Source organism: Pagrus major, chromosome 11, assembly GCF_040436345.1.
Source record: "Pagrus major chromosome 11, Pma_NU_1.0".
NCBI classification, from domain to species: Eukaryota; Metazoa; Chordata; class Actinopteri; order Spariformes; family Sparidae; genus Pagrus; species Pagrus major.
In genome coordinates this window covers 5,109,320-5,122,686 of record NC_133225.1, presented here as the reverse complement: position 1 = coordinate 5,122,686, position 13,367 = coordinate 5,109,320, and the positions used below count along the sequence as shown (strand labels likewise).

At 42.5% G+C, this 13,367-nt stretch overlaps 2 protein-coding genes across 2 annotated transcripts in view; one reads left to right on the top strand and one right to left on the bottom strand.

The window, feature by feature from the left end:
* The window catches only part of LOC141004985 (protein SPO16 homolog), a 28,063-nt gene extending 17,310 nt beyond the window's left edge, over positions 1 to 10,753 (top strand). Inside the window, exon 6 of the mRNA XM_073476716.1 lies at positions 10,728 to 10,753. The gene's annotated coding sequence lies outside the window, so the exon portion shown is untranslated. The remainder of the gene's footprint in view (positions 1 to 10,727) is intronic.
* gfi1ab (growth factor independent 1A transcription repressor b) lies at positions 7,814 to 11,688 on the bottom strand. Its single transcript, XM_073476713.1, has 6 exons — positions 11,566 to 11,688; positions 10,716 to 10,901; positions 9,616 to 9,995; positions 9,180 to 9,317; positions 8,856 to 9,021; positions 7,814 to 8,679 (listed from the first exon to the last, which is right to left on the bottom strand). The coding sequence occupies exons 1-6, from the start codon at positions 11,675 to 11,677 to the stop codon at positions 8,501 to 8,503; spliced, it is 1,161 nt and encodes a 386-aa protein (XP_073332814.1). The 5' UTR covers positions 11,678 to 11,688; the 3' UTR covers positions 7,814 to 8,500.
* Positions 11,689 to 13,367: the final 1,679 nt, after the last annotated feature.

Below are 13,367 nucleotides of genomic sequence, written 5' to 3'. Positions count from 1 at the left end.
AGACTCAACCTGTTGTAATTTAAATTTGGGTCAGTTTATTCTATAACCACAGCAATTTTTGACACATCTAATCAATAGTTCCCTTATATTTATCTCCGATTAATATTATTAGTGGGTAGATACTTCTGAGTGAAGATAAAACAGTGAGTAAAGAAGGCCAGATCAGATTCAGCTTGGGGTCATTAATGTTTCAGAGGATGCCAGAGGGAGAATGGGAGAGTCTGTGCACTGCCGGGATCCATTTCCTTTGACTGTGGCTTTGTCATTTTGGATCAATCCCACTGTGTGCAGACCTATTGTAAAGTGGCTCGTCTCTAATGGATTGATTGGCAACATACTGGCACGTGATAAAAAGGACTTGAGATATTGGGTTAATGTTCTGCTTCAAAGATAGGCGAGCTAGCGACGCAGCCGGTGTCACATTTCATTTCGATGAATGAACCTTTAATTTAAGGAGAAACACCTTTTCTCCTGCAACATACACGACATATTACTAAAGTAATTATTTCCCCCACTTTCCCGCTTCATCCTCCCCCGGCCAGTATAGACCTCTGGGGCTGTGGAAGTACTTACCATCCTACTCCTCTATGCTGTGATCCCCACAATGGCATTACTCTTCTTTGATCCTGCTGCAGTCTGACACATGACCACACAGACCCCTGAATGGGCATTAGTGCAGGCTTCAGCAAACCCAACATCTGTGCCTCCCAGCACTGCCACTGCTCAAATCATTCATTAAATCAGAACACAAAAAGTAACTTTACTTGAATGCCTCAGCATAAATATTTGATCATGGCTGAGAATAAATCTTTGTCATTTTGTTCTCCTTCCGCCGACTGCGGGCTCCTCTTATAGATCTCGCTGGCCTCGCTCTCTCTCTCTTCGCTATTTGGATACAGGCACATGCTTGGCTTGGTCATTTGTGAAATGGATCTTATGAATTTTTAAAAAAGATTCATAGCTGCAATCAGGCCTGGTTAAGGGGATGAGTGTATCACCAAGTAACATCGTGTGCTGTCGTGCTCGCTCACAAATCATATGCTGCTTGCATAGATAATATAGGCTGAAAGAGGTTTTGTGTGTTTATCTGACAGAGGTACTAAACATTCCTCTGTTATGGCACATCTTACTACTTCATTAACACTTTGGCTACACCACAGTGAGTTGTTCAGTACCTGAGTTTGTTTATTTATGCATAGAGTCGAGTGTTCCCTTGTTTATTTGGACATTTTCATGTTCTGGTACTGTACAACACTGAATCAAACTAGGGATGCACGATACATATCGAACCGGTAAATTATCGGCCCGATAATGGAAAATTTAAATGATTGGTTATCGGCATATAAAGGAAATTACAAATAGAGCCGATAATACAAAGTCAAATTGTTTCACTCTTCACACGTTCAGTATGATTTGAGATCTTTTTCCTGCTGATCGCTGACAAAAACGCCACATTGAATCTACTTAATTCATTATTGTAATAATCATTAGTTGAGCTGTATGTCTGTGTTGTTTGTATTATTTCCAGTAAACATGTAGATGCAATCCCTCACTTTTTAGTGCTTAAAATGATACTTTTTCAGTACCTTTACAATCAGTAAAACCAGCCGCACAAGTAAAAACACAAGCATTTATTATAACTTCACAAAACGTTATGTTCAGACGGACATGAAACTTGATATAAACTTGAAGTATTATTTATTTTAATAACATATTTATGGTAATACTGTATAATTTAATATCATTGATAAGCAATTATACATGATAACCGTCAGTTTTCAAACCACAGTATACCTTTTAAACGGTAACTGCAACCCTGGTCAACAAAAGGGAAAATCTGTGCAGATATTTTGTGGCTTTCTCTTTTTTTAAAGCTGAAATAGAGAAATTTGATTATTGAGTTTCAGAATTGTCTACCTTAGTGTTAAATAAGTTTCCAATCTCCAGCCTTAAGAGTGTTACTTTAAGTATTAAACTGCACAGTTAACAGTAAAGTCTTACTCTCGCATTAACTGCATAGCAAGCAAGGATTTGTGCATGAATCTGCTTTACATTCCACACATTAAATTGTCAGCGATGTAAAACCTTTTACGAGCGAACAAGAATATCATCGGCACCACTAAAAGGCTACAAAGCTATCTTTCTTGTCACAAGATCTCGTTTTTTTATGTGTTTTTCTTTCCCCTAAAGAAAAGAGAATCTGTTGTTATGAAGCCTTTTAGCCGGAGCGGATCCTTTTAATGTCACCTCCAGGATTCATATGTTATTAGACATGACTTCAGAATAAAAGACCAAACCAGGCCAACGAGGCGAGAGAGTGCGTTGTAGGAGCAGAAGCTACAAAGGGTTGAACTCTGAGTTTTTTTTGTACAGTTACAGAATAAAAAATGATATGTGTAAAAAACCACGCAGCGAATGGGCGACTGTGACACTGACACTGACAGAGCAGCCTTTTTTTGTTCCTGAGTGGCGGCTCACATCCAAATCGTCTAGTGATATGTAATGCTAAATGAACCGGAAAAACATGTCTTTAAATGAGCGGACAGCCTCACCAACCCCCCCCTTCTTTCATCAAACCTGTGGGTCCCCATCCCAGCCAGCCCCCCACACATCCACCCCCACCCACCACCACCACCACCACCACCACCAGGCCTCCATGGACTCATGCTGTTCAGGGCCCCAGACCCTTACAACAGAGCCTGGCTAATGGAAAGCTTTCAAGGCGGCCAGAGAAAAACGTCGGCTCTCATTTGGCCTCCACCATTTTCTGATGTCACTGGTGTGTGTGTGTGTGTGTGTGTGTGTGTGTGTGGTCACGGCTTCAGAATCACACACACACACACACACACACCTTGGGACAGGCCATTATAAACAGGCCTGAAAACTGAAAACAACAACACTGTACACCCCCCGTTACATGAGGTAGTTGGATACAGTAAGTGATGACAGCTATGTGCTTTGGCTTCCTCTCGCTGGTTTCTACAATCTTACCAACCCCACCTTTAAAAGAGGTTTGTGTAGTTCAGTCGTGCAGTTGCCTGACCGTGCAATGCTGTAAAAGTTTGCAATCACATTTTTGAATAAGCCAGTGTAGAGAAGCTGAAACGGGTTTGATATCATCCCATCTCTGACCTCTAAGTAAAGGTCAGTCCGTCCTTTATTTAAGGCAGATAAAAGTTGCATCGCAGTAACCAAGATGAGAGAAATTGAAGGCATGTATGTGTGTTTCAGTATCTTCAAAACCAGTTGGGGGGGAATCGTTGTTTTGTTGCTAAGCTGATAAAATCAGAGCTGAACAAACTTAGCAACATGGTGATGAGAATTCAAGCTCGGATGTTAAACGTTGCATGATGAGAATCATAGATACGTGATCAGAAATATGTTGACGGTTGATAATAACAATTACTATCCATCCAGATTTAAAGGTCAAGTCTGTAGGATTTAGCAGAAATGGAATATAATATTAATCATTATGTTTTTATTAGTCATAATCAACTAAGAATCATTGTGTAATCATTACCCTAAAATTAGATTTTATATCTACAAAGGGATCCGGTCCTCTTCTGAGAAGTCCGCCATGTTGCACAGCTGTGTTTCTATGGTGGCCCAGGACAGGCAAACCAAACACTGGCTTCAGTGAGGGTCTTTCACATTTTTTTGGGTTTACTAGCACATTTTTTAGGGTGAGACGAGGAGTATACAGTTGGTTGCGGTTTGCAGCGTCAAAGCTAGATGCCACTTAATCCTACGCACCGGACCTTTAACCAGAGAAAATTGGTTTTGGATGTAATGTGCAGCATACCAAGGTTTGTGGACTTTACCAATACTTCTCATCAGCATAAAAATGAAATGAGATGCCATCTTATTAATACTAACATAAGAGAGTAAGAGAAAAATAAAATAGCACCCAGAATTGATCCTAGTATGATTTCCTATACTTTTGTAACCCTCTAAACCACTTATTCTATTCAGATTCATGAGGCGAGAATGCAGTGGTCAAGACCTGGTTTTAAAAAATCTCTAAAACAATACAAAAGTCTGAGGCCACACTGTAAAAGTCTATATGTGGTGTGTAGGAGCAGTCTGGGGGAAGTGTGGCGGTGCCGCGGCTGCACTGCAGGATGAAGCTTGTCAGCCCGGAGAGGTCGGCTCTCCCCACACGTGTTCAGCCTGTCAGCTGCCTCGCTGATGTCTCTTGTTATTATTTTCCTCTCATTCTGCTGCCTTTTCTTTGCCGAGTCATGAATAATTTGTGTCTACGCCTTGTTGCTTGATGACAGCTGTGCAGTTGGTTTGCAGTCTGTTTTTCACATCAGGTGAATAATGAATAAGCCTCTGCAACAAAAGAGCTATGTCCTATATGAGCCCTTCCTCCTTTCGTCTGTCCCGGCTTAGCTGGCCTGTCAGCCACCGGGCAGAGGACAGGTGAGGGGGGAAAAGTGTCTCTGCTGCACAAAGTTTGCTAAATGAAATGTCGTTTCATCTTCGAAGAACTTCTCACTATCATTTCCTGTTTCTGAGCATATTAATCAGTGCTTTTTCTTCAAAGCCTGCTGTTAGAAATCCTGTATCTCCTTTCAGGTTATCTCTCTTTCTAACTCGCCAAACCTGTGTGAAATCTGCTGATCAGAGCATGAGAGCAAACACCACTTTATTATCACAGTATACACAACAGGTCTGCTCACCCTCAGGGAAGTAATCACATTTGCACTCTCTGCATGCTGTCTCTTCTACCATCTCGCTCATGAAAGGCACAGCGTATGAATCTGTCTGTTCACCAGATGTTGCTGATTATTGACGCTAAGCTGCGTGGGTGTGATCTTGATCTTTGTGTTCTTTTTATCTGTGAAGTATTGCATGTGAGGTTGTAATCAGATTCTTCTATTTAGTGTATCATGCAGTCGTACATCAGAAGTTTCAAAGGCGCCTAACTCGATGTTTTTTTCCTTTACATGAAAAGAAAAGGTTATGAAGTGGTATTTGTAGCCTTATCTGAACTCTTTTACACAACCTGATGGATAAACCCATAATAGATTAGGGCTGCAAGTAATGATTATTTTCATTTTTGATTATTTTAACGTGTACAAAATGTCAAAGCACTATTGCTTGAAAAATGACAGAAACGATTAATCAATTATCCAAATAGTTGGCGGCTAATTTGCTCTCCGACTTATCGATTAATCGATTCACCCTTTGCAGCTCCGAGTCTCGATTGAGAATTTGTACAGCTTGTTTAAACTGTAGAAGATTGCAGGAAAAAAATCAAAATCAAGCACCAAAGTGTGTCTCTGAAATCTCTTTTATTATTCATGTTTAATTTCAGATTAATAATGAATCATCCAAAAAACCACACAAACCCAGACACTGAACTTTCTAATTGCACAACTATGTCTGTCAAGAGAAATTAATGCACTCATAACCTCCGGGTGGATGCATGTGTGTGGTTGTGTGCACAGATGTGTACTTATGGACCGAGATGCAGGTCTAGATTTTTTGAGCCTCAGACTGCAATGCTCTGATTACTCGCCCACTCGAATCGATTGAGCCGTTTTCTATTCATATTTGATATGCCTCGGGGCAGTGGGGTAATGCTTAAAAAAAAAAAAGTCCAGCGGTGCCCTTGGAGGAAATCTGGTCAGCCTAATGGCTCGTTTGAAGATTTGTGCTTGAAGAGCTTCTCTCTGAGATTGTGCTTGAGGAGCGTGTCTATCTCAGAGGAAATTATGCAACATCCTAAGAGATAAAATATAAGCTGCACAACAATTTCTAACTAACAAGCCACTGTTGGGTTGCTTCAAAAAAGTTATGAGAGGAGTTGGATATCAAAAGTTCAGCTGAAGTCGACCCTGTTCTGCACAGCAGCGAGACGTCACACCTAAAAATTGCCCACTTGTCCGTTTGCTTCAAAGGGCCACGGTCTGGTCGGGTGGCTTGAGGCTGCCTCGGAGTGTTTAAGGCACTTAATGGCGAATTCAACTTCATTCCAACAGGAGGAAATTCCCCTGTGACCACATTCAACATCGCTGAGTCTGAACAGAGAGTATGCTCTTTATAGAATGGTAACATTGTCTCTGTAACGCTCAGTAATTTCCTGTATAAACTGCACATTTCCTGTTAAGTGAGCCACCAATCTCTTCACACGGTCTCGAGATTGTCTTTTGTTTTTTAAATTAGGACTGTGCTGCACAGGGAGATCATTTTATATATAAGGAGAATAAATGAAGCGCGACACACAGCACCAAGGTGCAGAGCTCCATTAAGTCTCGCTTTAAAATGAGCCTGCCTTTCCCCTGTTCTCCTTTCGTCTTGTTCATCTTGGGGTTTAAAATATTCAGTATTTTCGCAGGCCTGGATGTTGTACGATTTTGGGGGAAGTGAGGCATAGAAAATCCTTGTGAGTCAGTGATTTCAATCAATGTTCAGGGAAGAAGACAAACTGATTGTTCCCCTTTTTTCTCTCTCTTTTGCCTCGTTAGAGTTAGAAATCGTGAGACAATGAGAGAACTTAGGCTGTAATTAACAATCACTGTCATCACAGATGATTTTTAATCAATTAGTTGTCAGACAGTGGTAAAAATGATCAGTGTTACCCAGAGCCCAGGATGACGTCATCAAATGTCCTGTTTTGTCCACAACACAAACATGTTCAGTTAACCGTCACAGAGGAGGAAAGGAACCAGAAAATATCCACTTTCAAGAAGCTGGAATCAGATCATTTTGACTTGTTGTGTTTAAAAAATTGCTCAAACTGATTAATCGATGATCAAAATTGTTGCATCTAATAGATTAGTCGCTGCAGCTCTACAAATGATAAAAAGGTTGAGAGATGTAGGAGCTGTTTTTCTGATAAGATGATTCATTTGGTTTCAGATGTGTGGTTAAAGCCTTCTGATGTCATTCTTATCCTATAACTTCACAATGTGGTAAAAAAAGAATCATATTGGGATTTTTTTTAATGGCAGATATGAAGATTAGTGGGATAATAATCGTTTTTTTGCGTCACAATTTTCCTTTTCACTGAAGTGGTGAGGTGTTTGGATGTGAAGCAGACAAACGTGTTTTCTTTACATCAGCACCACAGCACTTCATCATAATGCTGTTGTGTCACGCACGACTCACATTTTTGATTGATTACGCAGGTTTATTTACCACCATACTGTGTGTTTATATTCTGCCACTATCTTTCATTTGTTGTGATTTCATTAACTTCATTGTCTTCAAACCATAAACCCTGTAATCCACCCAGAGGCCTCATATTAAACCACTTTTTCGAAAACTAATTGAAAAAAACTGTGAAACTCCATCCCAGAGGATCACAGCTGCTGCATGTGCTTTCCTGCCCCAACTTTTTTTTTCTTTGTCTCTCAATAACAGCCATGAGGGTAACAAACATGTGGTTAACGGTAAAATCTGCTCCGACTGTTTAAGGTCCAAACACACGGCTGCAGTGGTCAAAACAAACAGGAGCCGGTAGCCTGCAGGCAATCACAATCACAGCAGCTAGATGGTTAGAAGTCCTGGCCAAAGATCCTCTTAGCTTATACTGTTGTTTTGTAGGTGGATTTTTTTATATATATATATATAAAGCAGTTTACCTGCAGACAACATGTTTTAAAATAGCGAGTAATAAATTTCACCTGGCGGCCTCTCGGCTATGGAGTCTGCCAGGTGTCCAAAAAGGCTCAATTTTGGTGATGAAAGTTGAGTAAACTGCTGTACAATCATTTCTTACATGTTTCCACTTTAGATTTTATTGCATTTTTCATTTCAATAAAACCAACAAGAGAATAAAAACAGATCAGAGGCAAATGTTTTTGGGTTTTTTTTTTAAAGTTCATTCTGACAATAAAAAGTGCAAAATGGACAAAGTGGAAGATAACAGCTTCGTGAGTGAGTCAGTCACCCTCCTGTTTATTAAATCACACGGTGTGTTTTGCCAGCACGTCTCCACACTGGAAACAAAACGGCCTTTGGAGAAGCGCAGATTTTCATCTCTGTTGGCGTTTACTGTCGATCCGGTTATTTAAAGTGTGAGTACAAATATTTGGGGGTTTGATGCCCACTGAGGCTGATTTTTATCCGGTTTTCACCACAGTCCACAGCTTATCTCTGGTTGTCTGGACATGTAGAACAATCTGCAGTAGGAGGGTAAAATGATTAGTGTTGCCGATCTTCACAAAATGTTCCGTCAGAAGAAGACGATTGTTTAAATGTTATTTATAAGAGGTTTCCCTTAGTAAAATAAATAAATAATCTGCCTCTCGGCTGACATAACTATATAGATATAGATATATATCTCCAATGCACCTTCACATTAAATTTTACAAAGCTAGAAGTGGATCCAAATCGATCCAAGAAATGTCCTCATGTGTGGCGATTGGAAGAAAAAGGCGCAAATGTCTCTGTCAGGTGTCCTCACTCCGTTCAAGAGTGATAATTTAAAGACTCTCAAGTCGGATAACAAGACACATTTTGTGCAGTGATGGCGGCTCGTTCCGCTTCACTTCAGTCCGTGCTGCGTCTCTTTGTGCCTCCTCAGGTCCACTTTCCTCTGGAAACCTTTGCCGCAGAGGTCGCAGCCGAACGGTTTGTATCCGGTGTGTTTCCTGCTGTGCGTGATGAGGTTGGAGCTCTGGCTGAACGCTTTCCCGCACACCTGACATTTGTGTGGCTTCTCACCTGAAAAAAACACAACGAGGAAACATTTTTTAGTTTGGGTTATATTTGATCGAACATCAGCAAAGTTTTTATCATCTTCGCCACAGATTTCCACGGGTTTTTACGCACAGATTATTTTCTTCCCGCATGATACTCCCAACAACAATTCAACTTCAATCCGCCTTTTCTCCACTTGCCTGTGTGGATGAACGTGTGCTTCTTCATGTCGGACTTCTGGTGGAACCTCTTCCCGCAGTACTGGCAGGGGTACGGCCGGGTGTCGGAGTGGATGAGCAGATGCGTCGACAGGGTGGACGACCTTTTGAAACTTTTACCGCATATTTTGCAGTCGAAACTTCTTTCCTGAAACGTGAGCAGATGCGTCTTTTTTTTAAAGTCACGATTTCGAGTCAGCACGGCCAGCCTGACAGAAAAGCAACGAGATGCAACAAGATGCAGCATCCGCGAAGATGGTGTGAACTGCAGGATGCGGTTTAAAAAAATAAAGTGTGTGATGTTACCTGCGAGTGCACCGCTTTGTGTTGCTCCAGGCTGACTGCGTGTCCGAAGGTTTTGCCGCAGATTTCACAGGCAAACGGCCTGGTGCCGCTGTGCGATCTGCGGACGTGGACTTCCAAACCGTGCGGAGTGGAAAACACCTGGTGGAGAGAAGGAAATGAGTTGGGGACGTTTTGGAATAAAAATAAAGTTTTGCTGAAAATCTTTAAAAAAAAAAAAATTAAAATAAAAAAATATATATCATCATTGACAGTTAATTAGTTTCAGTTGGGAAATCTCTTCAAGATCAGGAGGTCAGAGGTCAGCTACAGAGCCTTGTTAAAGGACACTTCCGCAGTGCGTGTTATCATAAAGTCACACTGCAGGCAGGAAACATTTCTGTGTTTTAACTTTAATGACCATCTCCTGAAGTTTAAATTCTGTGTTACCCATCCTCACCTTACTGCACTTGACACACTTGTAAGCACCATTGAGGATGAGACTGGAGCACAGCAGGTCGGACTGGCCCTTCACACTGTGGCTCTTGGCGTGCAGCCCCCCCTCAGGAAACAGCAGCGCCGCAGCGTGCCTCCTGTAGTCGCCGTAGGCCTCCTCGCCCAGAGTACGCTCTGAATACAGGGCCGGGTGGGCGCCGCTCCTGTCCCCGTAGAAGGCCATCGCCGCCGGGCCCCTGTCCACCTCCACGCCGGGATGGAGGCCCTGCGGCACCAGGGGCCTCAGCCCAGGCCCCGGGTAGCTGCTCCAGGCGTACGGCCGGAAGGGGACGGTGAAGGGCTGGGTCTCATCCACCAGAGGAGACAGGGACTTCTCAGAATCTACTGGAGAGAGGAACAGATGAAATTTTAATGAAACCACTGACATGGTTAAAGAGGGGCGTTTCCAAGGCCCCACAGGGCCCGGCGGGGGGATAGGGAGTCATGCAATGTTCTTTCAGAGAATTCCCAGATGATGATACTGTCGGAGAAACCAGGAATATCAGATGGAAAAGAGGCAGGACACGAATGAGTGTTAAGATATTTTAAGCTTAACGTTATTCCAAGGCCAAGCACGATTTAATACAGAAAAAAATTATACTTCTCTGACAAAAATAGCTTCATTAGTTATAAAAGGATACTAGAGTCATACAGCGTGACAGCATTCTGACATAGAATCATATGAAAACATGTGGAGAGCATGTTAAATATTTAAACTCTCTTTAAAGGCAGTCCACTACAAAGGCCCTTATATTTCAGTGAGGTCATTTATTCAGATGTGATCATCTTCAGAACTATTATATTATTATGGTTTCAAAATGTGCTTTAAAAAATCACAATACATTTCTGATAGACACAATGCAAAACAAAGAAAATACGAAAAGAAAATACACTGGCATTATGGAGTCTTGGAGTGTTTAGTGTGAGTTTAACATAACCTCTGTGGTTTTTCTTCACTGGGTGAGGTTTCAGTTTTCCCCTCTGGGTCTTTAATGTGTTCACTGTTTATGAGTTGCAGTACAGCATCGAAAACAATGTGTGTGTCTGTGTGTTGGTTGTCCTTACCCGGTGATGCAGAGGGTGACGGAGGCCTCCAGAAGTCCTCATAGTCCGTGGAGCGGCCGCACAGACTGTCGGCGCAGCTCAGGGGAGACTTCGGGGAGAAATCAGCAGCGTCGGTCGGGTGGAAGTCCGGAGAGAGGCCGTACCTGTCCACCGAGGGGTCTGCGTCTTCTGGGAGCTTATCCGCTTCTGGGAAAGAGGATGTCAAGGAGGAAAAGTCAGCATCTTAACGAAGATGAAGTGAGGGGAATTCTGCTGTTGTCTTTAAACGAATTCTTTATTAATTGGAAATTTAAAAAACAAATTATAATGGAGGTCACTGTATGACACTGATATAATTACAGTGTCCATATAGAAGAATTGACGCAATATAACAGGATTATTAGATGAACATAATTAGAAAAGCGTCAGAGCAGCATGGCCTCTCTTCTTCTAACAATAACCTCTAATGTATTTTAATAGTAAAAAACAGAGGTAATACAGAAAATAATTAAAATGCGTCGCTATAAATATCCTGTTTATTCATGGAGGTGATTTTTCGTTAGCGTGAAATCTCAGTACAGATTTACCAACCATGTAAACATCAGAAATTCCACTTTCATTTTTGTTTCCGCATTTTTTAGAAGATTATAAAGACAGATTTTCACAAAGTGCACCGACGCTTTCCATGAATTTAAACTTTAAAATCATTTATGTTTGTATTCATGCACTTTCTATTTGTGTTTCACGCATTTAATCATAATAATTCTCCTGGAAAATCAAAAAGGTTTTGGTTAAAAAAAAAGAAAATGGATAAAAATGCAACATTTAAAGACACATTTTACGCAGCAAAGGTAATCATTTCTGCACAAACCTGAGCATATGTGCGCCAGTATGGTGTCCAGCTTGCTGTAGTCATCCTCTAAACTCCGGGGCTGGTGGTAACTGTGCGCCTTCTTACTCTTCACCATGAAGGAGCGAGGCATCTCTGGTTCTGTGAGCGGACAGGTGAGCGCTAATAATCCAGCTGTGGAGACTACAGGCGTCCTCTGGTGCTGCTCGCTCTGAACCCTGCAAAGATTTGATCTCCTCTGGTGGAGAGATGCGACTCCAAGCGCTTTAAGGGGGATGTCAACCTGAAACCGGAGCATGCGCACACCGTCCGTCCCGTCTGCCAGGTGTTGCGCGGACAGGTGTCACTGCTGCGGCCCTTCCGCTCACCACACTGCAAAAAATATCCGTCTGCGGTGAATTAGTCAGCACGTATGTGGCCACAGGTAGCCTAATAAGAAATTAGTCTGCAAGCGGGGGCGACTTGTTGTCACTTCTCCTCAATGCAAATGCGCGTATGACGGAGTGTTTGGCCTTTGTTTTCAAGAAACACCAGGGGAATTATCGTCAGATCGTGTTATTGAGATTTTGAAATAAAAATCTGACAATAAGATGGAATCGAAGGGACTTTTTTTTTGCAGCGTTGATCCCACCGTGGCCCGGGGCTGCTGGTGCCTCTCGGATCAGGCTGCAGCTCTTCGCCTGGCAATCAGGAGAAGTGATACAGGCCTTATCAGAGCTGAACTCAAGCAGACAGGGTGGGAGGAAACGCGGAGGCTCACCCCAGGGTGTCATCTGCTGAGAGCCTATATGTAGCATGTTGTGGTAAAATAAAAGGGCGGGGGAAAGCCTGAGCTGACGGTGTCCTTAATTTAGCCTGTACACCCCCCGCATGTTTGTCAGTCCACAACACATTTAAATAAAATAAGACAAGCAGCAATAATTCATTATACGCCCACACTTTAAATGCACCTTCATCTTGGGGGTCCGCGCATGAGAAAGTTTAAAGGAGCTTTTTGTCCCGGTCGGGTGGGCAATCAGGCCGCAGACTGTCATTATGTGACAGACACTCGCCGTCCTCACGCCCGCGGTGACAGTTTCACATTACCCTGAGCATTATGTTGAGAAGAAAAGACGCCGAACACAGAGACAATTTGTTGTCTGTTCTGCCCAGGACGCAGATTGTAGCGCCTTGTTAGGCGTCATTACGCACGGAACAATAGGAGAGAGTCATGCGCCCTGGTGCCTTTTATCCACTGCAGGTGCAACACATGGATTTTTACAGTGATGGAGGAAGAGGAGCTCTGATTCTCACAGGGAAAATAACTCAAATCGTTAATATTTGATTGGATGTGTGTGTAATCTGAATTGTTTGGTGCCATTTTTTTTTTTATTAAAGAGAGGCGTCTTAATTTAAACCACAGAGCTGCATTTTACTCAAACTGTTTGGATTTAACGTCATCTACACCCACAGCCACTTATCAATAAATCAGCTCAAGTCAAATCCTCCATAACTGTAAAGATTTCCTGCACAAACCCACACACACACACACACACACACACACACACACACACACACACACACACACACACACACACTGGAGGCCCAGATTGGTTCAGGGACCGTCTCAACCTGCACCCATGGCGGACACGATTTTTAACAGTACGGCTGTGAGTCTGAATGCATTTCCACTTGTCGGCTACAGGCAAACCAGCCCTAATCAGTACGTGAAGGACAGGAAATCAAAGCGCCACATGCCCCGGCTCGATTAGACATGACGGCCGCTGCATCCGGACACCGTGCTGCTGCAGATATGAAGCCCGGACCGATAAAAGTCGAACCGA

Excerpts from the sequence above, each read along its gene's own strand:
- gfi1ab (XM_073476713.1), bottom strand. The coding sequence starts at position 11,677 with ATGCCTCGCTCCTTCATGGTGAAGAGTAAGAAGGCGCACAGTTACCAC. Across the intron at positions 10,902-11,565 it reads ACTGGCGCACATATGCTCAG|AAGCGGATAAGCTCCCAGAA; the intron begins GTTTGTGCAGAA and ends CCTCTTTCCCAG. Across the intron at positions 9,318-9,615 it reads AGTGTGTCAAGTGCAGTAAG|GTGTTTTCCACTCCGCACGG; the intron begins GTGAGGATGGGT and ends TCTCTCCACCAG.